Genomic DNA, 26,224 nt, shown 5'->3' on the forward strand with positions numbered 1-26,224 from the left:
TATATCTATACAAATCTCCTAAGAACATGTAGTTTACTATTGTTTTTATGGCATATTTCCCTCTCTTGCACATAGAGCGTGAATCACAAAAGCAGCTGGCACACAGAACCTTGTTTGATGTTCTGGCTTTTAGTGCTAAACTGAAAACAGAAGAGTTGATGTGATCGGTGGTACTGTTTTAATGAAAATACCCAGTCCCTTGACAGTGACCTTTTCAAAAAGCTTGGGTTGAAATGTGGCAAGCAATAGAACTTACCGAAATTGTATTTAAGTCAAAATATTAAGAACAATGCTTTAATCAAGCCTATTTTCCACCTTCCTTGGTATTGAAAGGCCATGTTTCTGAAAGACCCTCTAAACTGGTGATCCTTGAACTAACGTGCAGTCCTGAGTTTATGTTTTTTAGGGCCAGACCAGCAAAATAGCCATAGAGGGAAGCAAGACCTGCAACATAACTTTACACAATTCTAAATAGTTATGTCCACATATATCTGGTAGGTAGCCACACTAATGACTCGTATTATATTTTGAGAGAATTGCAGAGAAAATGAAACATCCTTTGTAGCTGCATTCAAAAGGGTTGCAGTTGCTTTTAACAGCTTGATGGAATCACGCTGGTACAGAGCTCAAAGGTCTACATCTGTGTTTCCTTGTCCTAGCCACAAACCTCTGACTGTAGGATCTCATCAGTATTCCTGCTGTAAGACTTGGTGCCAATATGGTCTTTGTTCCCTGAGCTTAAAAACCAGCCTGTTTTCACTGTTGACAGCTTTATGGAAGCTGCTATAAAGTTTTGCCAGTGCTCCCTCTGCCTGCACCAATGAATCTACATCTCCCACTACAAAAAGATTGATAGTGGGCTATTTTTATATTCTCAGCCAGATTTATGCATTCTGCAGAATCATATGAAGCTAACCACATAATAAATGCATGTATCGATGAATGTGCAAAAAGTTATGCCAACTCTTTCTGAATCTCTCCCTGCATACCACTAATACTGCAAAAGGAAATTTTCTATTTTTTGGGGGGGGTGTGGAGGGGAAAACTTAGATATATGCAGAAAGGTGTGAGGAGAAAGATGAAGCTAAATCAGAAGGAATGAGTTCCAGTTGTCAGGCAGTCCCAAATCAGGGTAATACTGCCCTGAGGGCTCAGTCTCAAATGAAAATCTCCTTAACTCTGACAATGCTGATACTTTGACAGATCATACAGTTGAGCTGGGAATCTTCCAACAGAACAAAATGAATGGAAAAATAGAGGAGAATGACAAAATATTATTTTCTTTATTTTTGAGCTGCTTTTCCACAGTCAGGTTTCCAAAAAGATCTGTTGACATAAGTGCAGCAGCCAGAGATGAGAGGGTTTTTAAAACAGGCTTCACTGATACAGGGTTTGTACTTGGAAAATAATTATTCTTCAAAGATTTGTGAAAAATAGAGTTTAGGTGTTTAATCATTAAAAACCTGATGTCCTTGAGTATAAAAGTTAGATGAAAGAACTGCCAGGGATCTTAATGCTGCTGAAATGCTACACGTAAAGGCAGCAATAATGATCAAGCCTGAGGTGATTACATTCTCTAATTAGAACACATGTATCATTTAGGCATGTTAATCTTTGTCTGTCTAACGATTTTGGTTAGACTAACCTATATCCACTGCAAACTACTTTGATCGTAACATCAGCACACGTAGCGAGAAGAACCACTACACGTGTTTGCATTTCCCTGAGCAAACGTTGAAGCTCCCCACAGTGTTCTGGTTCACCTTTGAAATACACCTGAGTGCACTAAGGGCCCAGCTCCCACCAAAGCAGTGTCATGGGCATGTTAAGCTCAGAGGGTTTAATTTACAGCTATAACACCATTGAAATTAGCTTCAGTGGATGTGTGGAATGTAATCGTGTATCTAAGAGTGTATTGGTGCCTTGCAATGAATGCCATAACAAAGAAGTGAGTGGGGAATCAGGCTTCAAACTGTAACTAAAGGTTGGTACCTGCTAAAACAAAAAAGCTTTGGGTGAAAAGGGAGACACCATCAGCTTAGCTGAGATTTCTGCAAGGCAAGTTTGATTGCAGAGCATTTGTCATGTCTAGTAAAGGGAGAATGGCTGAGAGGCTGGGGAGCTTGGGAGACATGGTTTCAATTCCACTCACCTGCAGACCTCCTGTGTGACTTTGGGGAGGAACAGCAAAATCATGTAATCCTCCTTTTGCTTCACCTCCCTGTTTGGAAAATGGGGACATGCAATTTCCCTCCCACATAGGCATGCTGTGAAGAAAACCCTGCAAATGACTGATACGCTCTTGTACTGTGGAGATAAGGGCCAGACAAACAGCAAGGGCCCAATTTATCCATGTACAACCCATTTCAGACTCCTCCCTTGCATCCTCCATCCTAACTCCCAGATTGCGTTTCAAATGCTCAGTAGCCACATGAGGTTTTTTAAATCTAGGAATTGTCCTGGAGTAGATCCAGCTCTACTGTGTCCTTGGTTTCTGAATGCTTGTGTGTGGAGATACTCCCCCACAGAGGGAGAGATGTGAAGGACAGTTGATTCGGCTTTAAGCTGAGGGTAAAGCCTTGTGTGCACAGCTGGCAGATGACAGGGGAAGTACAGCAGTGAATTTACCTCTGAACAGAAGTCGCAGGACTGCTTCTTGCAGTGTGAGCCCTTGGTTGTGCTGCAGGCCAGACGTCAGCAGCCTGGGAAGTGGGATCTGGGAGTAGGAGCTGCTTTGAAAAGACAAGCATCTCCTGAGGTGCTTCCCATCCTGTGTGAAACGTGGTGAGATACAGAGGTGACTTGAAGGATGCTGTGAGGCTCCTCAGGATATTCTAGCTACCAGAATGTGGGTACGACTTTTCTGTGCACCTGCCTTTACAGAGCTGATTGTCCCTGGCTTTGAGAGTGCTCCTCTGTATAGCTTCTGGTGCCAAGCTGTTGCTGCCCCTTTGGCACATGGTTTTCTTTTATCCCAGCATATCTTTTCTTTGTACTCTCATCAGACATGAGAGGCCCCATCAGGTACAACATGACTTCCAAATCAACATGATTGAGACAATCAAACTGGTTGCATAAGGCTGTTAAAAATCCTTCATTAACCTCAAGTGTCCTTCAGCGATGAATGCTGTGGATAAGAAAGTTTTGAAGGCTAATAGAGCTTTGAGACTGATGGGCTGTGTTTGGAGCTGGCGTGTGGGGGAGAACGAGAAACAGGCTAATGAGACAAACAGATGCTCTGAGACAGACAGCTGAGAATGAGAACAAAATGCAGAGATAAAAGGGAGGAACAAGTCCAAGAGCAAGCCCTTGTCCCCTTGTGCTTGCTCCATCACCATGGGTATAATTTTTGTCACACTGCAGTTCATCGATTTTTAAAAAAATATTACTATTTTTTTCTTCCATGGTGACCCTAAGGTGTGACCATAAGACACTGCGTAGATGGGGACATGATTTCAACTAATGAAGATTGGGTCCTATTATTTACCAAAGCTCAGCGACCTTACACGCACTAATGTAGAATATTATGGCAGCAGAGGTGTCTGGCTGCTTCAAAAATACTGCGTGCACTGGCTGAGCACACAGAGATCATCTATGAGAGACCGAGAAAGAGCAAAGTCCACACAGACCTGTGGCACTTCTTGAAAGCTTAACTGTTTATGAAGATGGAGAAAGGCTGCACAGAACACCTTGGGCATTTCAGCATACTGAATCACCTACTGAGGGATTCCATCTAACCCTTAAGTATTATTAAAGGTTGCATGCAAAGTTGTCATCCTGGACCCAAGGAGAGCTCTGCAGTTAACTGCCAGAAATCCCAGTGCCTTGGTGGATCCTGCCAGATGTGTAGGAGAGCAATTCTAATCCTTCCCAGTATGGGACAGTATATTCTTTGAAAACTTTCTAGGTCTCAGCAGTGCTTAGCACATTCTGGCCTGAAAGCTCTTTGATTTAGAAAAGCAGCTGCATGTCAGCTGTCGGTGCAGGCGTGCCTGGCCATTTGCTCTGATGGTGCCCATAAAGCTGCTCAAGATCTGGCTCTAGCAGAGGAAAGGACTGCAGGAAGCACAAGGGATTATTATCCTCATCAAGAGAAAATGAGAAATGATTTTACTAATAAAATATTTGCATTATATAAACAAAGAGAATTCCTGTGCAATTTATTCTCTTCATGGACATGTTTGATCCTGTGTCACATGAGTGTGTGTTTGTGCATTTGTATTAGGCAGAATAATGGCCTTTTTGAAAAGATGTTAGTGGATTATTTTATTCTTGCTGCAGGTGGCATTAAGATGAGAGGCCTTGGCTATTGTGCTGTCAATTTGTTTAATGATTATTAGAGGAGCAGGTGATTTCTATTAAAGGGAAGTGACAGACTGTCCATGAGATATAGATGCATGTTTATTAAATTGGAAGCCTGGAGCAAGCAGCCTGCCTCATTTGCTTCCAAATTCTGGACCAATCTGTTTTATTTTGCACCTGGAAGGTTCAGAGCACAATGAAAGTGGGAACCAAGCAGGGATAAGAGGACTGTTGCATTCATGCACTTCATTTTGGATGGAAGTGAACAGGAGATTGCAGTGGGAAGCGGGCTGGAAGAATGCAGGCTGTAACACATTTCTGTTTAGTTTCTTAGCCTTCTTACCTAGATAGGTTTGGTAGTAGAGAGAGGTGATATAAGGATTTAACCTTTAAGCACAAATCCTTTGTCTCTTCCCTCTGTGCATGTCTAGGACGGTGAGTGATTTGCTCCAGACCTGTTTATCCCAGCATTCTGGGTCTGCTGGGAGCCAGCTGCTTCAGAGGGAGATGTAAGCTCTCTTCGCAGTGAACAATTATAGAGGAATCTACCCAAAGGAGACATTTATTTGTAATCCCTGCCAGCTATTGGTTTGTGCTCTGAAGCCGTGGAATGTGTCTCTCTTTTTTTTTAATCCAGCCTAATGTGCCTGTGGATGTTCTCATTACTTAGTAGTTAAATCCTTTCAGGATGTGCCTCCCCAGTTCAGTGCCTTTGTTACCCTTCTTTCCTCTCAGTCAAAGTGGTGCACTTTTAAAATCAAATATTTCCTTTCACAGATCTAATGTAATAAGCTTATCGCTCCATCTGCCCCCATTAGCCAGATCTTCACTGGGATAGTGATTCAGGTTCTGGTGTCTGCAGAACAAAGAGGATGCTGAAAAACTGGAAGTGTTCATAAAAGAGCCATATAAATGATTCAGAGCCTAGGAAACATCTTTCTACTGAAAGACATAAGGAGCTTGATCCATTTAGGCTATTAAAGAGGAAATAAAGAGGAGACTATCACAATGTGCAAGCACAAGCACAGGGAAGATGACTCCTGATAACAGATGGCTCCTCCAGCCAGCAGGCAAATACTCAATATACAGTGAAATTTGGCTGGAAGGTCAGGATCCAGCTTTCACTGGAACCTGGAGCTGGGGGGAGGGAAGGTACGTGTTTTCAGGGCAAGGTTAATAAGCAGTTGGAAGAATTTGTCATCAGAGAAACAAACTGGGGACAATCCCAAATATGAGCCTACTCTAGGAGATCTGTAATGCTCTCTGATGGAGAGCATTATTTTATTTTGCTGATTGGAGACTGAGCCAAGTGCTGTCTCAGTGAGCCCTGTGAGCTCCTGGGGAGTGGGTGATCATGGTGCAGGCTTGTTGTGGTGGGGTTTGTGTGGCTGCAGAAAGGAAGCTGCTTAAAGCATAGGCTTCTGTGTCAGAAACATCTGAAACAGGTTCCTGTGAACCAGCTGAATTCCTCTGTGGCCTTAATTTTTCTCCCCCAGTTTTCCTACCTTCAGATATGGAGGTTACAGGGACGTTTCCTTTCAGGAGGCAGGTGTGGAAGTCTTCACGTTCATAAAGCACTCTGAACATCAGCAAGGTTATTTTTGCACTAAAACCGAGCACTGCGTGATGCCTCCTGGTGGATTTCCACTCTTCATCTAATTCCAAACGCGTGTATCAGTACAGCATAAACTACGGTTTTGTCAAATTACAGAAAATGAGTCTGCTGGCTGTTGTCAGCTCCCTTCGAGGCTTTTGTATCTCTGCTGCTGTATCTCTTATCTGTGCTGCTGACAGGCTGTGGCCATCCCGCAGCTCTGCCAGGGTGGCCTGTGGCTGCTCTGGGGACAGCTGGGCTGGGAAACAGCCAGGAGTTACTGGGAGCCATTACTGGGAGCCAGCCCTGGCTCAGCTGCAGCAAACGAATGGGCAAAGGCTGCCATCTTCAGTCAGAATCCCCCTACAGCAGCGGGTGGGAGAAATACAACGAGGAGTTCGCACCCAGAAAAATGGGAGGTGAGGCAGGTGTTCTTGGCTTGCAAGAGATGATTGAACGTGTTCTTGTGGAGATGGTAGATCTCCCATCTGGTGCTTCAGAGAAGGGCCAGTGCCCCAGACATCCCTGTGTTACAAACTGTCCTACAATTACCAGACCTTAACCAGAATGTAGTAGCCTTGAGGACTGATAAGAATATACCAGGAGAAATAGAGAGAAGTGGCTCAGTTTGGGACAACAGTTTTTCTTTCTTTCCTTCTTTCTTTCATTTTATTTTTTTCTTTTCCTCTCTTGTTTCTCCCCTCTTCACTTTGGGAACTTATTTAAAATTCTTTCTGCCCTTGACTCAGGCATCCTGGAGCTGTAGATGAGGAGCTGATTGCAATTGTGTCGTATTAGTCCCTGTAAGAACACAAACGATGACTCCATCAGCTGACAGACTGCCCCCAGGACCGCCCTCGCCATTCACAACATCCTACTGGCTTCAATCACTCACAGTCCCCTCTGATGCTCAGCATGGGAGGAAAGGAAAGGGGAGGGCAGACATTAACTATTACTGTATTTAAAGGCTACAATAACACATTCTTTGCCTCCCAGCCAGCTGGGCTGTTATTTCACCATTCTTTTTTTTTTTTTTCCCCCCTCTGGGCACATGTTTTTCCCAATTCAGGCAAAATCACTACTTCCATACTCAGCTGCCCTGATTGCTTGAAGAAGAGTCTGATTGCATTATTCATCTGCATTGCTCATGAAAGACTTCAAAACTCTTGACTAGACCTAAAGCTTTTGATGGCATTATTTCCATAGAAAGGGGGAAAGACGCTGCGTGATCTGGTGGCATCTGATCACACCACACCAGCTGTGGGTGGGACAGAGAGGCCTGCATGGTGCAAGGGGAACTGTTGCTTTTACTGAGCAGTTTCTGGTGAGAGCTTGCTGTGCTGTTCTGATTTGCTCTTTGTCCAAGGCTGCAGTGATGCTGGGGAGCAAATTGGTTTTACACATAGGGATGCAAAGGTGGCCTGACTCCAAGGAAGAGCTGCTGCTTGTGGAAATGGCAGCACATTTATCCCAGGTTGGTTATATTTATATCCCATGAAACTTCAACTTAGCTTGTCAAAATTATTCTTCTAATTAAGAAGTTTATTAAGCTAGAAAAAGAAAGAAAGAGGATAATCTAGTGAAATGAAGACAGCAGGGAAAAGGTCACACTGTACTTCATCACCAGCAACTGGGCAATAACAGAAACAAAATAGCAGGCTAAGTGCATCTTTCTTCTGACTCATTTAACCAATCTTATTCTGTTTATTCACTGTTTCTATTGATGCTCTTATCATGACATCTACACTTTGAGTGCCAGGGCATCTTGCTTGTATTTGTTTTTGAGCAGAGGCAGGACTTGATCCAAAAGTGGAATGGAAATTCCCAGGGGAGAACTGCAGTATGTGTGTGTTGCAGCTCTTGAAAGGAAGCGTGAAGTGGGGTCTGAATGGATGTCTTGAGTGCCATGTGTGAGACTTCACAGGTCTGGATAAGCAACTTATGTTTATACAGTGAGTCTGTGTGAGAGCCAGCTTTATAAACAGAGATTTTCCAGAAGGAACAAGTACCTTGGTAATATCACTACACAGATACAGTTCTAAGTTGGAATCCCCATTCAAATGCTTCCATTGTGGAAGGAAGCGTCTCCAGTATCCTGTGCTGTCAGCCTGACCAGTGCCTGTGTGATGCTGCACTGACACTGAGGTCGCTGCAGTCACAAGAGCAGCAGGGTTCTAGAAGGTCAGGACCCAGCAGTCAAGGAATCTGAGGAGGAAAAAGGCAGAGCAAAGTGGTTCACAACATGACAGAGGAATCTGACATCACCTCTACACTGCAATTTCAGTTGGCTTTTATTATACCATCTTTGTTTGTATTTTTGGGAGGCCTGTTTACCATTCTGGCTTTCAGGTTGGCTAGATACATGTATGGATTCATCCTTGAGCAAATCAGGAGGAAAAAGGTAAAGGCAAAATCTTTTTGAAATAGCTCATATTATGTGTGTTGATTTCATAATGCAGAAATTACATTTGATACTGATCTGAGTTCTGATTTAGAAAGATGTTATCTTCTGTCATAATGCACCGAACATGGTATATTCAGAGAAAGTTGGGTTTGGGAAAACCCAAAGGTACAGCTTTTGTCATCAAGATGATGAACAGGATAGTGCTTTTGGATGCTACTGTCTTTCCTCTTTTAAGAGAATGGAACAAGATAGTTTTTACCAGTGTGAATATTAGTAGTTGCACAAACATACACACAGAAACCTCAGCACCTACATGTGCATGTAGATAAATATGGCCACACAGAGGAGCACTATAATGCTTGCCTTTTCAATAATGATCACAATTATCCACGTTTTCGTACAACCTCTGATTCTTAAACACATAAGTTTGTATATGCAAACACACAGTATCTTGTCCATGTACATTTTTAAACACTAAGCCAGAGCTGACAGCAGGAATGAGGAGCATATATACGTGGTCAAGCCATCTCTCAGTACCATACTTCCGCATTCTGTATACTGAAAGTATCGCAAAAATTACTGTGGGAAGCTATTTTTCAGTATTTTGGGATAGATGTTTTTGCACGGTCTGGACAAAGGATGGGATTAAGCATAGTGAAAAAAATCCACCACCAGATCTTTTGTCCCAGTCCTCCGTGTGTGTATTACAGAAGTTTTGAGAAGGTATAAGTAGCTCCCAAGGATAACACCAGGAGGTTCATATGACACATCCAGGTCACTTATTCAGCGGGTTACAATGTAATTTGCAGGACTGAAGAGCTTTTTCCTTGTGTCACTTCATGTTGCCTCCAACAACTGTCACAGGCCATTTCACTCCATCACTTCCAAGGGAGGCCTTGACATTCTCATAAGCTCACCTGGGTTGTGTGGGAGAAAAATGAAGGAACACCTGTGCTGCTGGCAAGCAGTAGGCATCTCTGCGTGCCAAAATGTTAAATTAACCTCACTCTGTTGTTCTCTTGGCTGCTGGAGCAGAGGTGGGGTTTTGTTCTTAAGTGTTAGCTCTTTACAGGCTCTGGTGCCTAGGAAACTGAGTATAAAAGAGGAGTCGGGGGGACACACAACATGGTATCTCCCTTTACAGTGTTGTGTTCTTTTACTGGTAGATGTTTACAGATTTTCTGTCATCTAATCCCTGCTAGCTATTTGTTACAGTTATTAATAACTGTATCTGCAGGAAGGACAGAATTGTTTTCATAGCAAAAGCTACTCAGAATTAGCTGAAGCTGTACTAGGGAAGAGTTATAAATGATCAAACTAAGTAAATGAGTTAATTCGCTACTGGTGTAAGATGGGAAGGGGTGGGGGGACAAGTAGAGAGGCATTTTTAGCAACAGTGCACACTTCTGTTCAGGCGCAGATAAGGCATTCTGAAGATTTTAGTAGCTTAGCAGAAGGAAGACATACTCTATGCCTTCCTTGCTTTCAATCACCATTTAGATATGCTGGTGGCTGGATGTGTTTGCTTTAGACATCCTGGGAAACAGTGTCTGGCAAAGCCAAGGATAACAATCTATTTGCTTCTCTGTCAGGACAAAGATATCTGGTGGCTACGTAAAAGGAAACAGAGTTCAGTCTACTTGGTAAGAGTCTTCTTCACCCACGTGGAAATGATGCTATCAGCTCAAACATCTATGGGGTGTGTATTGGTAAGTAGACTGGTTAACACAGGTTTCCTCTTCTGATACACAGGTATTGAGACATATTTGTTCTTCTGAGAACATCAAGTGAAAACACAAGTTTGTCAAGTTTAGCAGTTTACGTGATCTAGTTCACACTTTTTCCTAATACAAATGTATTTGGCCTGGGAAGACGCTTCAGAAAGTCCTCCTAAGTAGATCAAAAGTGATAAAAAAAAATTGTCAGAGACTCACTATCTGATGTCTCTCTAGATATGGCTATACGATCTCTATTTTCTGGGTTATCAGAGTGACACTGGGAACACAGAAAAGTTGATAAAAAGATGTAATCTAGATTGCACAGAGCAGAAAATCCATCACAGTTGTGCCTGGGTTCCTTCAGTGCTATGGCAAGTGACCACCAATGAAATGTGTCAGTAGAAGTTGACAGCTTTTTTTTGTCCGAGCATCATTTTGTACATCACAGCTTGGTGGCTGCAAGTGAAAGAGGAGTTTATCACCTGGGCAGACAAACAGCAAAAGTGGTGTTACAGATGGAAGCTGTGTTACTGCCATAGTAAACCTCATAACATCTCCTTAATGCATGTGTTTTCAGGTGATACTGGTGTTTCTTCTGAATATTGGCTCACTCATCATTTATTTTGTCAATCTTGCTGAGTAAGTAGATTACTGATGTTTATTCACACAGATATTAGACAGAGGAGCCAATGGGTGCTGTTATAAGAGAGGCCCCTTTGAGCTCTTTGGGATCTTGGGTACCTTCTCCACCATTCCTTTAAGATCCTAATACTTTACGGGGACTACATATAATAGAAGAGCATACCTTGGGCATAACTGCATGATAACAGCTACCTGAGTAGTGCAGGGAACTACGTAATGCAGGCAGAAAGGAAAATTTGTGCTTTGTACCTTTCTATTGCAGCTTTTTTTGGTGTATGTAATTATTTGTGTCTATACCTTCAAGTCCAGATTTTCAGAAGAACTAAGGGATAGGTGTCCAAGTTCTGCAGCTGGAAACAGGTTTTGAAAATGGTCCATTTTGATACAGGCATTTTCAAAGGCACTCAAAGCCTGGCTCTTTCTTCCTATTGCAATGTTTAGAGAGTCCTAGGCTTTTAATAAAGCTCACCACCTACTACCCGAAGCTCTTTTGAAAGTCTGGCCATTTATTTTTGATACCTAAATGGGAATGGAGCTCTTCTGTGAAGTCCAGCCTTCAGTAAACAATTTGATGGGAGTAAAATACGACTGAGTAAGAAAGCATAGTTATAGACTCTACCAATCTTCACCCGAATACATACATTTTGTAGAATGTGCTCAGGGGTAAAAAGATATTAATATGTAAAACCCTTTGATTGATTTAATATGCCAGAGCATTGTTCTCAGTGCTTTGCTTGGACTGGTGCACAACACTGGAAAAATAAAATGGAACCATAAAATGAAATAAATAAAATATAAAAGCTGTGGAGCACTTTGAACTGAATTCAATCAGCAGGGGTAAACCTGAGAAACAGAATTATACATCAAGAGCAATCCAATATTGTGTTCAATCCCAAGGCATTATAAATCTGACAAACAGCTAGGAATAGCTTCAGAAGGGAAAGAGTTTCTTTTTTAAGGAATAAACAGGCAGTTAATCCTATTCACACAGAGTTCTTTCTATGAATAGCATTACACCTGTAGGTGAGAGTAGATGTTCACCTGCGCTGACCTATGGGACTAGTTTACTTAATTGTGTTTCTGTTTTCAAAACATTCCCTGCACGGAGCAGGAAGAGGTGTCAGATGGCTCATAATTGACGTACCTAGCTTGCTGTCGCCTGCTGTAGGCAATACGTCAGCGAGTGAGTGTGAGGTATGCTCTGTATCTCTTATGCTCTGTAATCTCTTGAGCCAGTGTCAAACACCCTTTCCTGGACCGGGTGGTACCCGTGGGAAAAGCTTATTCCCTCAGCTTTACGCTGCCAGATTTCACCACCTGCACTCGTGCAGTTTGAGCACCCTGTAGGCCTGTTTCATGCAAGGTCAGCGAGTCTGGCCTAGAAAACTTAAATTGGTGTTACAGCCTAACCTGGCAGGCTCATCTGGAAACTACTTCGTGCTTAAACTGCTCCCTTGGCAGATAGAAGGCTGGGTTCAGCAGGGGCTGGGTGAGCACTGCAGGAGCTGTCTTTTCTACTGACTAAGCTGAATATAGAAGAGTCTGCTGGTCCACATGAGAAGGGTGAAACAGTTTTCCTGAAGAAATGAGCAGAAGGATTTGCTTAAACACTATAAATATATGAAAATCAAACTTTCCAGTATATTTGCATGATAGATAAATAATGTCATGTTTTAATATGCTCACTAATGCTAACAAAACCCTGCTATTAACATTCATTTATTCTGCCTAACTCACTGAGGAAGTAGAGATTTAAATTACACAACATTGCGAATACATTTAAATTCTGCTTTATGTATTTCATAATCAAAATATAAACCCAAACCAAATGTCACTGGATAGCCAATCTACTGTTGTTTTTTTTTTTTTTTCTTATTTCCACCCTTCTTTCCACTGTCTCTGGTGTCTGTTTTCCCATTAGAGAAGAAGGATACCATATCTCCTTTCCAGACAGCATCATTTATGTAGACACAGGCTTCAATGCTTTCTTCCTCTTTTACTTTGGATTACGGGTAAGTGCACTTTATGGGAAAGGTGAGTTAAAACTGAGCTATATATGGGAGCAGTTTACCTGTGTGAACAACAGGTGATCTGTAACATAATGCTTGATTGTGTTAGCTTAATTCAGAGCCACCCACGTTTGTTTTTTTTTTGGTTGTTTGTTTGTTTTTTCCACTTTTACTTGTAATTATTTTCTGCCTTTGGAGTTTGGCTTTTTCCAGCATTTCTGCAGCATTCCCCAGCTCACACATTAGCCTTGTCTTTGTCCATGTCTTTAAGCCACTGAATCAACTAGTCAGGTCTCTCTTTAGCTTCTCGTGTACAAACTGGATAGCTGTGTGCCATCTGTTGTTAAAATGCCATTAGTTCCACTTGTGTGAAATAGATTTTGATTGTAGCTTTTGACATTAGATTTTTTTTGCCAAATCATTAGAAAACAAGATTTCTTCTTTTATAGGTGAGGATGTGGTCTTGCCTGTCCTTAGGTTTATGATTTATTATTGCTGATACAGCAGTACCACAGAGAAGGGCACCCTAGGGGAAAAAAAATAAAAAATGAAAGGGGCAGATAAGAAAGAGAAAAAGAAAGTGTCATTATACCTTTGGGTCCAACCCATTGTTGTGTTCTCAGGGCTCCAGACCAAGCCTTTCTGAAACAAAACAGGAATGTTAAGTGGGTTTTCAAAGAGGGCAGAACTACAGAGGAGGAAATGTACTACGAAAATGGGTTTCTTCCTCAGAGAGCTGCCTTCTTGCTCTGGTGAGGCCAAAGATCATACACACCACTGATGCTCTTTGATGTTATTCATCTTTAGTTTGTGGCAGCAGATGACAAGCTGAGGTTCTGGCTTGAGCTGAATTCTCTTGTGGATTTCTTCACGATCCCTCCAGTTTTTGTTTCCTATTATATAGACAGAAATTGGCTTGGTAAGTAAGACTTGGAGATCCTGCTTTCCGTCCTTGTTGTTCTACATCTTATGTTGAGAATTCTTCTGAAATTGTTTTGATGTGGGGAGACTTTAACTGACCATCTGTTCTTCCATTGTTCCAAACTGTTCTTTGGGAGAAAAATTATTCCATATTAGTTTTAAAATGCCTTTAATGTTGAGGGACTTGTGAGTTACCAAACTCTGCCTGTTTTGTTTATCCATTAGTAGGGATAGTTTTAGTTTTTAGGGGAGAGTTTTAGTAACTCAAAAATCATTGTGCTTGACCAACTGGATGATGAACTACCCAGAGGAGAAGTAAATATGGTACCCCGAATTTTGTGAATGTCTTTCTTGCATGCTCTGGGGTCTGTACTCCAGTGGGACCTGTATGTCACTTAAACCTTCAGGCTACAGCTCAAAGGAACTACATTTTATTTTATTATATTTTGTTTAATAAATCAAAGCACCTTTGAGGACTTAAATGGAAATCTAGTGGCATAAAGGCTCTGAATGCAGATCAATGTTATCCTCTCTTGCTAGGTTCGAGGTTGTAAAATAAGTGGAAAACAAAGCATGCGTGCTTAAACATATCTGAATATCTGAAGTTCTAGACAGATCTCATATTTTTTCATTGACATTCTTGCTTTTCTGCAGGTTTGCGTTTTTTGAGAGCACTTAGGTTGTTAGAGCTTCCCCGAATACTACAGTTCCTGAGGGTCACGAAGAACAAGTGAGTTAAACTCTTGTCAGGTACACTTAGAAGCCTAACCTTCTCCCCAATACCTGTATTTTGGTTGACTCAGGTAATAAAGGGAAAGAAATAGCTTTTTTTTCCATATGCAATACTATCAGTGATGTTGCACTGGAAATTGTGCAAAGGAAAAAAAAGGTATAACCATCAGCTCAGTGAAACTGCCTGGGTGAGGAGGGAAATCATAAATCAAGAAGTCTTAAAGGTTTTGAAGACTGATAAATGTAAAAAATGGGATTATCTGACATGCTGCCTGTGATAGAAAGGCTGGATGTAGGAAGATTTTTTTCTAATCCTAAATCCTTCCTATATAATATAACTCACTAGAGAAAAGTTTTGTTGAACAGAGATGGGGTCATATAGGAAATTTTAACTATTGCAAATGTTAAAGTTACGTATTAAATGTCCTGGGCTTTTTTTCACTTTCTATCTCCAGTTACTCAATCAAGCTCTCCAAACTCTTTGCAGTATTTATTAGTACCTGGCTTACAGCTGCAGGATTTATTCACTTGGTATGTACAATCAGCTACATGTCCTTCCTTGTCACCTTAAATCACTATTACCTTGTGAGCTTTGGGTATATATTTTTATAATGAATGCAGCATTCTCTTAGGAGAAAGAGAGAGAGAGAGAGAACAAATTTGTTGTACCACAAAGCATGACTTAAGCCAGTATAGCTTAATTGCATACTTAACAAGACAAGTTAGCACTGATACAAAACCAATCCCTGCTGTGGTGATGTGTCACTTGTACAATAATGAAGATGATGCCAATTTTTTAATCAAATAATTATAAATTGGGGATGAACTGAAACCAAAACCACTCTAAACTTCTCTCTCTTTTCTTTCCCATGTCCTGGACAGGTAGAAAACAATGGAGATCCTTGGGTCCAGCCTGCAAATTCACAGTCCATCACCTATTTGAAGTGCATGTACCTAGTAATGGTGACAATGTCCACTGTTGGTTATGGTGATATTGTCGTTCAAACAGCGTTGGGTCGAACCTTCATTGTTTTCTTCATTATTGGTGGCTTGGTAAGAAACCTATTTTTCTTTTCTGGAAATGACATCTAGGGACAGAGAGTGAACAGGATCGTCACCAAAAATGTGAGCTTAGCAGGGTTCCAGTAGGGATTAGGAATCTATGAGCAAAAACAGAGCTTTAACATTAAGTACTTACTGGCATGGCTATAGAGTAATTTTTTCTTCTAAGACCTGGCAGGGCTTCTAATATTTCTTCCTGAGACTGCAAATACTGGCAAGAGCCAAAATACTGGACAAAATGAATCCAAGGTATCAACAGCATAAATCCATTATCACTACATCATACAGCTGTGCATCCTTGCCAGTGATTTTTCAGGAATCCAAAGTAAATTGTAGTAGTTGTTCCACATAATTTAAATTCTTACAAATTAATTTATCATGATTAGGAGAGACAGAATTGGCTCTGAGGAAGATTGTATTTCTTGGTGTCTTAGGTCCTGTTTGCAAACATAATCCCTGAAGTTGTGGAAATTGTTGAAAGCCATAAAAGTTACAAATCTTCCTATGAAGTGGTGAGTGGGAAGAAGTAAGTATGGTTGCTATTTGTCTTTGGAAAATAAAAATCAGGTCAGTTACTAGGCTGTAAACCAGCTCATCAGAAATTCCTGTAGTAGCTTAAATCAAATCCTGAAACTTACTTTTGTTTGAACCTTAACTCAAGAGAGACTGAATAAACCTTGTCAACAGCACTCTTTGGCATGGGTTTTATTTTCAAAGGAAGAGAAAAGCTAGGTGGCACAATAAGTCTCTTCAATCTTTAAGTTAGCCTACCTCATTAGTGTTTTTTTGGTGGTGTGGTGGTGTGTTGGTAGTTTTTTTTTTTTTTTAATTTTTATTTCATTATTATTATTTCTTTTCCTCCACCACTCATAGAACAAGACAGATTAGTACAATTTCTAGGAGATCTTATAAAGTTCTTTCTGTGAGTCTTTACTCTAGGAATTTGTGCCATTCACTGCTTCCTAACACAGTTTCTCTTCCTTTCCAAAATAATTCCTGAAGTACATGTCCATGATGGGTGAAATTTCTATCCAAACAGAGACAAAAACTATCTTTTTTTCTTCATTGCTGGGTTTAGTACAAGCAGATTGTGTCATACAATGTCAGATTTGCAACAACCACTCTGCTATTTTCAAAGTGTCAAATCTTACTTGATCTCTTCCTGTAGCTATGTCGTTGTCTGTGGTAATATCACTCTGGAGAGCGTTACTACTTTCCTACAAGACTTTTTGCTTCAGGACACAGGAAAGGTTTGCACAGAAATCCTTTTTCTGGGAGAGTAAGTATTCTTATTTCTCTGAGATATTTCACTTTGATTTCCTGAACACTTAGAGAGATGTAGGAGGTCTTAAACTAAAGGAAAGCAATATTGTGTACCTGATTAATGTGAGTTCCAAAACAAATTAGAGCAATGAAGCTTTTATGCTGGAATGTTAGTGATAAAATGTTTTCTTCTGTGATCAATTAAAAAGTAAAATAAAATAAAATAAAATAAATATATATGTTTCCCTCTAAATTGTATGGTAAGCTAGCATTGCCAGGTATACCCAACTTTAAGTCTTGCCAAATCTGGAGATCAAATAATTGACTTATTTCTCAGTTTCTTACGCATTTTTTCATCTTGGGGAGGAGAAAATTTATACCTTCCACTTGGTCACACCAGTGTATGGCAAAGGAAGGAAAGTGAAACCACTTTTCTATGCCAAGTACATCAGGCATGTAAACAATCTCCTATCTGAAGCCCTTGTACCTAGCTGAAGCTATGAGATATGTTCCTGAAAACAGAAGCCACAGAGGGAGGTGATTGCTGAGAGCACAAACAGGATTTTACGTTGGAATGCAGTGGAGGTAGGGCAAGAGTGGAGTAGAATATTATAGGCATCTCTTCTGAAATACCATGACATTTTGAAAGAGCTGTTGAATTGCGGATGCATGGAAATTAAGTACAAGAATGGTTCACAGACAGGAAGAAGTGCTTCAGAGGAAGAGATGCAGAGTTCAGTCCATTCAGTGTAATGGAAAATAGATAGGGAGTTGGTTTGATTAAAGTGCCTAAGTAGCTTCACAGCTAGTATAAGAATCTTCTTTAATCTAGTAGAGAGAGGCATAATAAAAACTAATGATTAGAGTTCAAAACTGAGCAAACTCAAGTAAGAAAAAAGGCATGCATTTTCAAGAGTGAAAAGTGATTAATAATCACTGAAACAAACCGTTTAGAGAATAGGTGGATTTTTCATGTCTTTAAGTCAGCAATACCTGTACCTTCCTTCAGTGCATGCTTCGTTGCTGAGGTCAGTGTACAAATACCTTTACGTGAGTTTTATAATCTAGTTTAGAATAAAATGTTACACAAGTTACTGGGTGAAATATAGTGTGTGTATGTTGGATAGGAAAATAACAGTGGAGAGAAAGTTGAAGTTCATCAGTTCCATTTGAACAGGGAACACAGAACGAAGCCATAGGAAGTGTCACTTCCTGACTCTTGTGGAGCAACAGTGAACTGTAGAATTACAGTCGCATGGATGGTTGTGGAATGACACTCATGAAAAATTAACGACAATAGCAGAAGACAGGAAAAATCCAGGAAACATTTCCATGGCTGTTAAGTGTTATAAAAGCTTGTTTTCATTAAAATCTAAACTATGTACTTTAGTTGAGCTGCCAAAATCCCTGTAGCTCTTTTTTTAAGCTGTAAGTAGTTACAGCAAATAGCTTCACTGAGAAATGGAGAATTGCAGAGAATATAATTATGAGAGATTGATGGATTTTTTTTTCTTCTTGTTTATACTGAATAGGTCTCTTCCTAGTCTTGAGCTGGAAGCTGTGTTCAAATGCTATTCAGCCTACACAACTTTCTTTTATGGCTCTGCACTAAAGTCTGGAGATCTGAAGAGAGTTGGGGTAAGAACTTACTTATCTTTTGCTCTTTCTTGTAGATAAGTCAATCTTGTGAAAATCTCATGCCTTATGAAAGGATACATCAGCTGCATTTACTTAATTCATGTTGTGATTTACACTTCAAGCAGCTCCATTTGTTTTATTGGTACCTTTTGCATACCAATATAACACTCGTGGGAACTGAAAATGCAAAAGTCAGTCATAACAGACTTTTCAGACTACTTTTTTTCAAGCACTGAAGCAGGAAAAAAAAGGGCAAAGACTGATCCAACTGGTTTTAAAAGAGGAATATTGTGGGGAGCAGCATTTCTGGAAATAGTGTTTAACTTATTGGAATAGCCTTTAGTTACCTTTCTTTCAGCCATGCATTGTGTTTGAGTCTCATTCATGAGCATCCAGGAAAGAAGAGACCTAGACCTTGTGTTTTGAAATACTGAGGACTCAGTAAAATATTCCAGTAGCAGCAAAAGGAATGGACCTGAATTAAAGGAAAAACAAAATAAAACAAAAAACACCATTGGCTTTAACTCTACTGAGGTTTCTGCTTGTTACTATCATGTTTGAAATGCTTTGGTAGATCTCCATCCAGTTCCCAGAAGACTATAAAAACTGTACCATAAATGAAACTATTTTTTTTGTTAACAACTTCACTGTGCTGCCCAAATATTAATTGGATGGCAGAGACAGAGCTCTTCTGACATGACCAAGTGTTGACCCTTGAAAAGTGCTTTGGCTGGACTTTGCTGGGGAAGATTATAGCACTGCTGCCTGTTTTTTGTAACCTCTTCTAGGAAGATGTTAGCTCAAGAAATCGTAAATTTAGTGGGTTCCAGCACTTTGAAAATAGAAATATGAATTACGTACTGTATATTTGATTGGAGCTGTGTCATTGGTGAAACATTCAGGCATGTGTACAACCCCAAAGTAATAGGATCGTGATGACCTTATGCAAGTTTTTAACTAAAGACATATGCCACTAAATCAGCTCACTATTAGAGATTGTTGTACTTCATATGGGATTAAACTCGGATTTAACTTTTCTTCTCCTGGGATACAGATGGAGTCTGCAAATGCTTGTCTCATTCTAGCAGATGTTTGCTCTCCACAGCCCTATACTGAAGATACTTGCAATATCATGAGGTAGGATGAGATACTCCAGTGCTTTCGTTCTTTATCTGATTGATATTAACAGTGACACAGATAGTGCAGCTGGCAGGGGAGCATATTTGTCCTGTCACGTTTTTTCTTTCAGGAGAACTCTGAAAGCCAACTGACTGCTTTCTGCCATGATTTTATCAGATGCTTTGAAGGACTGAGACAGGTAGCAGCTGTGCAGCCTTGCAGCTCTCTACAGAATATAATGTTGTTAAATATGTTGTAATTATTTTCTTTACTGTCCTGAATATCAGCAGTCAGAGTCTCTGTGTTTTACACGGGAGAGAATTAAGCACTACTGTCTGGTACAGCTTGGCTGTCAGGTCTCGTATTCTAAGCATTTTTGTATTGGTCTGACTTGAACTGGGGACTCTCAGTACTGCTGGATTGTGTGAATGTGATGGCTTGGCATGGTATTCTCCACCCAAATCAATACAGAAGTTCAAGTTCCAAACTGGATTATCTTCACCTTCTATTTGTAGAATGTCTACTGAAGACTGTAGTGAATGAATGGAGTTTACAGGTAGAATTTTCAAAGCAAATAACAATTATTGTTCTCTCTCTTAGCTGTAAAGTTGTAGTAGGGTACAGGTACAATTCTTCATCCTGTATCAAAGCCATATTCTATTATCTTACAATCTTTTGATGGTGACTGCTTTCCTCTCCAAACAGTGGACTTGGATATGCTTCAAGTGTAGAGGAGCTCAGGTACAGGCTTCGGGTCATATGCCATTCTTTGTTACCACTCTCAAATTGCTGTCTGCCAGAGTAAGCCAGCTGGACTTGAAAAAAGAGAGACCGTAGTTAGAACCAAGCATATTAATCAGAAATTGTATCTTTCATACAGAGTGCTGTCAATCAAGAATCACTACCCCAACACCAGAGTCATTTTACAGATAATTCAGTCTCGTAACAAGGTATCACAGTTGTCTGTCTGTCTCACGTGGGTTGTCACGGTTGAAATTCTGGCCTTTTTGGAATCAAAGATCCTTACTTTGTAGGAAGCAGAGGTTTTATGCAGTGTCTCTTACTCATCCAGGTACTAACCTAGCTAGAATATCTTTTAACATTACTAAAAATAAGTAACAGCTTTTTGTTTTTGTCAAAGTTGTCAGCAAATGCATATTAAACATTTAAAGGAAAAACAAAAACAAAAGAACATTCAAACTCAGAAGTCTGCTTAGCTATCTGTTATTGTATTCCAGTGAAGATTTTCAAATAATAGAATGATGAAGGCAAGAAAGACAAGAATCATCATGTTATACAAACATCATGGCGTTACCTTTCTCTATGCTGACCTGTAATCACTTTCCTACTCTGAAACAGGTTCACCTGCCGAACATACCCAACTGGGACTGTAGGAGGGGAGACACTATCATCTGTCTTGCTGAATTGAAGTTAGGCTTTATAGCACAAAGTTGCCTAGTTCCTGGTTTGTCTACTCTCCTAACCAGTTTGTTCATTGGGAAAGAGAACACTGAGGTATGTCCTTTGCTTATCTGAATAATGTAAATATAGCCCAGTGAGATCTTCTCTGAAATAGGTGCCTGACTCTTGAGTAGAAACTGCAGCCAGGTCTTTTGAAATTAATCTTACGTTAGGATTTGGCTTGGCACAGAAGGCAAGAGAACCTAAGAAGCTATTTCTAATATGCTACTTGAATTCAGCACAAGAGGTGAAAGGAATGCTCTAGAACATGCTGAGGCAAAAGAGCCTAAAGAAATATTTTACAATCGAGTGTGCAAGTAGGTGCCAAGGCAAAGGACATTGCATAGCAAGCCATGCTGCTGTGTTTAGGTGACCTATGGAAACTCCTTGTGCGTTGCTCTATTTTCAAAAGCTGTAATGTGGTGCTAGTGCTCCACTACCCTGAGAGAACTCAGTAAATCAATTTTGGTTACTGCACAGTGTGGGGCGTGTTAGCTTATCTGACTTCTGCACATGATCCCATTGTGTGGCATTTGTTAATTGAATCTCTGCTTAAAGCACATCATCAGAATCACTCCTGCTTGATGCCCCCCAAAATGGGCTTGAAAAATCAGTCCAGCATACCCTTTCCAGTTAATAGGATGCCTTTCTTCAGTATCATTTTAAGCTTAACAGTTTCTTTGGTTCTTATGGGGTAATTTACACAAGAACAGTCAGAGGTTTCTGAATTGCTTCAGTCTTGCTTAGGCTCTCAACAGACTTTAACTGAAACTGAACTGACAATTAGAAATTCTGTCATCTGTCTGTAGGGGAGGTGATCCAAATTTTTCCTCCTTTTACCTGTATTTTCATTACCTACTACAACACAAAAATGATAAGCTGTATATTAAATTTATGGTACATAAAAGTTGCTCAGAAATTTCCACATTAATACCAGAAAATGTAATAAAAACAAGAAGATGGAACTGTTTGGCATGTAGTTGCCTGAACGAGTCACAGATTTGCTAGTCCTGCTGTGAATGTGCTTTTGCTATCACCTAGTGGCTGTATGTGATACTTCACACTAATCTCCAGCACAAATATATGTATATATATATATTTGATTGCTTTTTCTATATTCAGGGGCTGTTCACAAATTGATTTAGGCAAACAATATAGATATCAGGTGAAATGAATACAGAAGTTTTATATAGAACTGGGGCTGCTTTGCAGACAATGTTTTTGCATAGGCAAGATGTTTCATTCAAGTCCAAATGTTTCACTGAGACCTGAAAAAGCTAGCAAAACTGATATTTTAAGTCTTTTAAAGCATACTATGAAAACTCAGCAAATTTTTGACAGGAGGCTTTTTTCAATTAAAAATTTAATTAAATAATTTTTGTTTGGAAAGCAAAACTTTTTGACACATTTTAACAGCCTATTAAGTTTTGTGTGGAAGGCATTCATATGCCAAGAGAATGGTATATACTGTGAGGTAATGAGTAGCAGTATAAAACCAGAGCAAGCTGTAAGCAGCAAAATGTTTTTCTGCTTAAACTACCTGGATACAAACAACCCTCCCTTAGTCACATAGCTAATTTTTAAAAAACAACAACAATAAATAAAAAAAAAAAAAAAAGAAAAACACCCACACCCCAAAAAGTACTTATAATGGAGCAGACCATCTCTGTTCAACAATAATCTCACCTCTCCTATATTCATGATTTATAAAACTTAACACAAGACCAAACTAGGGAGACAGGTTAATTGTACTGCAATTAAGCCCTAACTTTCCTCAAATAATGGACTCCCAGTACTTTGCAGTCATAAAATTTCCATGTAACATAATTTCTTGCAGTAATGACACCTGTTCCTCAATGATAATGACTTGGAAGTGTCCAGGAGAGTTAAGACATTCCTTGGTCTGATGTTTTTCAACTCTGATATTGTCTCTGACAACATATATCTGAAGTCATTCTACTTTCAGTAACTAATATCATGTGGTGTTAGAGTATTTTCCCAGTGTTACACATCCTACTTGCTTTGCCTTTGAATAGATTTATCATCTTTATGCTTGATGCTTTTAGACAAAGAGAAAATATCTGAAGGACAAGATGCTTCTGGGAGACAAAGACTACAAAGTAATGACTTTTCAGCTCTCCAACGATTTTGCAGACATTACTTTTAAAGAGGTTTGTCGGTATGTGGTACAGATGTGGATATTTTTCTGCTATTTCCTTCCAGATGTCTGTCCACAGAACAGATACTGTGACTGACTTGCTCTCTTTCTCCAGGTTGTGCTTTGTAAAACTAAATCTTGTCCTCTTGGGAATTGAACTCAAATTTGGCAGTCGAGGAGAGAGGTAATTGTCTGTAAGACTTCTCTTTTAGTAAGAAGTCAATTAGTTCGAAACTAATTATATCCAAATAACTCAGATTTGCCCCCGGATCTGCACAGATTTTATATACCTCTTGTTTTCCTATGCACGGTATTTAGGAGACAGGATCAAGATGTTATTCCTGGTTGCTTAAGTGCCAGAGTGAATTTTACCATACACAACAATCTTTTCTGCCTCCTTTCTTCTCACAGATAATCAAGCAAGGCATGGAGGATGGGCCACCGTTCTCACCTTCCATTCCACAAAAAGGCAGCATAGATCTTGCTTTGATTTGGGGCAAATCAAACATATTTATTTTCACTGGTAATGGAAACGCTGCCTTTTTTTAACCACATGAGTTTATCTCCTAAATGCTAAAAAGCATTGTCATAAAGGGATAATTTGTCAATGCTGGCAGCAGAGCTTTTGCTGTCTGAAGCTGATCTGGTCCTGGGCCAGATAACACTCTCTGTCTGTTCTAATGATGAAATACAAGACATCCTAATGGGGAAGCTGGAACTAGTTCAGAAAGGGGAATAAATGAGTGCCATAGATCTTTAAAAAGCTTGAGAAATCATCCAGAAAATGCAGACTATTGAGTGCAATTATTACTCTTTCCACTTTTATAAAGGAAATGGCTGTCTTGACCAAACTAGAATAGCAGCTCCAAAAACAAAGGAGTGTGGGGAAACACTGCTGTGAGGAATACGTAGGGGTTCTCTTCCGGAAGTGCTGAATGAACCCTACCCTGAAAGAAGTCAGTGCATGTTGTAGTTGTTTAGCACTAATGGAAAACAGGCCACTACAAATCTATTGTTCCTTGAGTTCATACATTGTCGGGATGATAACAGAATGATGCAAAGTAAATACAAGAGGGAAAAGGAAACTGCATGCTCTATGAGATAGAGACTGTATTTTTGCTTTCTTTAAGTTGGCCTAGAAAGGATGCTTCTTCTAAAACGGGAACATCTCGATGTTGCTACAATATCTATGTTATCTACATATAAGTGTAGTGCTTAATGTTTCTCATAATTCATATTTTGTTTGTCCTCTGAGCCACTAATCTGGAGGAGCTGAGTATAGGACTTCACAGGAAAGGGAATTGTTTACAACCTTGTCACCTTTCCCTGTTCCATTCACAATTTTCCTGTTCCAATATTTATTAAAACTGGGTTGAAGGCAATAGGAGTTTGGACTGAACTGGTGCCTTGAGTTGTCTACACAGAGAAAACTGGCAAATGTAATGATGTTGCAGGGGATTCAACATAGGTATTTTTACAGCAGCCCAGCAGGGATATTCACCCTGGATGTACAAAGGGGATCCATTAGGAAAGAAAGTTTCCTCCCCTGTTTATACCTTGCTTGTTCAGCTCTAGAGCAGATGCATCAAACCCTGCACATCTCTGTAGCTTCAGTTACACTGCTCTTGTATTTTAACTGTGAGTATTTAGGTTCTTCAGTGTCTCCATGGAGAAATGGAAATACCTGGCCCATTCAGGCTGCAGTAGACTGTTAATGGTTTTATTACATTAAACATTTTCAAAATAATGTGGTGGAAAACAGAGTACCTGTTTCCTATGAAGTTTAAAATTTATCAAATTAAAACATCAATTAAAAAACAAACACCAATCAAGAATCTCTGAATTGAATAAACTGCAAAAATCCTAACAAAAGGATTTGGGTGGTTTGAATCCCTGCTCTCACACAGCTCCCCCACCTGTTTCCATGGAAAATTATCTTTATGCCATTGAAAATGCAGTAGTTAACTTTCTTCATGTCTCCGGTCTCTCTCGTAGGTGATAGAAGTTATAACAAAGGGGATTAATGTAAAATTTTGAGGTGAGAGGGAACTGTTACAATCATCTAGTCTGAATTCTTACAAGACAGGTGAGAAATGTCACCTAATAGACAAACTGTGATTACTCTCTCGATGTTTTCCCAATACAGCACTATCCTGATCAATCCATCTTCAGGGATAAAACTTCATCGGAATACCATGGGATTTTTTATTGCTCATTCCCTTGCAGAAGTCAAAAAGTAAGATTCTCTATTACTGTTTTCTTGAAGAAAAGGTCTAAAATATAAAAACTTTCAAGAGCAGATGAGTGCATTTATTGTCTGATCAGTTGAACATAATTCAACTTTTACTGAACTAGCTTTTGTTTTGTAGGGCACAGTTCTATTGTAAAGCCTGTCACAGTGATGTACAAGATCCAGAGCAGATTAAAAAATGTCATTGTAAAAGAAGAGTTCACTCCAGATCTTTGTCAGGTAAATTAAAAAAAAAAAAAAAAATCTATTTCTCATTTAAAAAAAAAAAAAAAAAGAGCTGAATCAATGGCTGATAATTGTATATGTATTAATTATTTATCATAGTTAATAAGGTTATTAATAAGAATAGATTGGAACATCATCCTCTGATAAAATAGGGATCTTTCTGATGATACTGATAAATCTTATGGATTATGATTTTACTTTAAAAGCTTCATTGTGCTTTTCTTTAGGAGTCAAAGCTGTTTTCCTAAAAAATGATTAGGAAAGTATATACCTTGTTCAAGATTTTTACTCTACTTATTAACAGGTTAATCACAGAACACTGCTTTTTAACTGCAGAGACCAAAGCAAAGTCTTATTATTGCTTATTACTGTAGCATAGGTATAACTGAAGCAAAAAGTACAGCTGGACATACCAAGGGTTTTTTTTGTCCAGTTTGTACTGGATTCTTGAGCAAGATTCACTGATGAAGTCTGTCTAGGTTGTTGTCATCATGAGAATAAGAAATGTTAAATAAGAAGTCAGAAAAATGTTCTGGAGGTTGTACAAAGTACATGGCAACATTTAATGGTGTTTAACTGAAAGGAAAGAACAGATCAATCATAAGAATGTTAAACCAAAGCAGAGCAATATATTACTTATTCACCTCAAACTCCATTTTCAAAGAGTTTTGTTGTTTGTTTTTTGTTGTTGTTGTTTGTTTGTATTTTGTTTTACTTTTTCTTTT

The 26,224-nt window shown here is 39.6% G+C and overlaps 1 protein-coding gene across 8 annotated transcripts in view; it reads left to right on the plus strand.

Moving 5' to 3' along the window:
* KCNU1 (potassium calcium-activated channel subfamily U member 1) overlaps positions 1 to 26,224 on the plus strand; it is a 179,789-nt gene that overhangs the window by 346 nt on the left and 153,219 nt on the right. For all 8 annotated transcript variants that reach the window (XR_014686021.1, XR_014686022.1, XR_014686023.1 and 5 more), the window contains exons 2-18: positions 9,893 to 10,009; positions 10,596 to 10,657; positions 12,582 to 12,672; positions 13,477 to 13,588; positions 14,245 to 14,320; positions 14,778 to 14,853; positions 15,205 to 15,375; positions 15,819 to 15,910; positions 16,553 to 16,663; positions 18,180 to 18,285; positions 19,340 to 19,422; positions 20,285 to 20,354; positions 20,764 to 20,919; positions 22,932 to 23,044; positions 23,139 to 23,207; positions 25,170 to 25,259; positions 25,393 to 25,493. Coding sequence is in view for 1 of the 8 variants with exons in the window: in XM_084499195.1 (XP_084355321.1) it covers positions 9,971 to 10,009; positions 10,596 to 10,657; positions 12,582 to 12,672; positions 13,477 to 13,588; positions 14,245 to 14,320; positions 14,778 to 14,853; positions 15,205 to 15,375; positions 15,819 to 15,910; positions 16,553 to 16,663; positions 18,180 to 18,285; positions 19,340 to 19,422; positions 20,285 to 20,354; positions 20,764 to 20,919; positions 22,932 to 23,044; positions 23,139 to 23,207; positions 25,170 to 25,259; positions 25,393 to 25,493 (1,618 nt within the window). In the remaining 7 variants the exon portion in view is untranslated. The remainder of the gene's footprint in view (positions 1 to 9,892; positions 10,010 to 10,595; positions 10,658 to 12,581; positions 12,673 to 13,476; positions 13,589 to 14,244; positions 14,321 to 14,777; positions 14,854 to 15,204; positions 15,376 to 15,818; positions 15,911 to 16,552; positions 16,664 to 18,179; positions 18,286 to 19,339; positions 19,423 to 20,284; positions 20,355 to 20,763; positions 20,920 to 22,931; positions 23,045 to 23,138; positions 23,208 to 25,169; positions 25,260 to 25,392; positions 25,494 to 26,224) is intronic.

Source organism: Aythya ferina (genome assembly GCF_964211825.1).
Source record: "Aythya ferina genome assembly, chromosome: 27".
Lineage (NCBI taxonomy): Eukaryota > Metazoa > Chordata > Aves > Anseriformes > Anatidae > Aythya > Aythya ferina.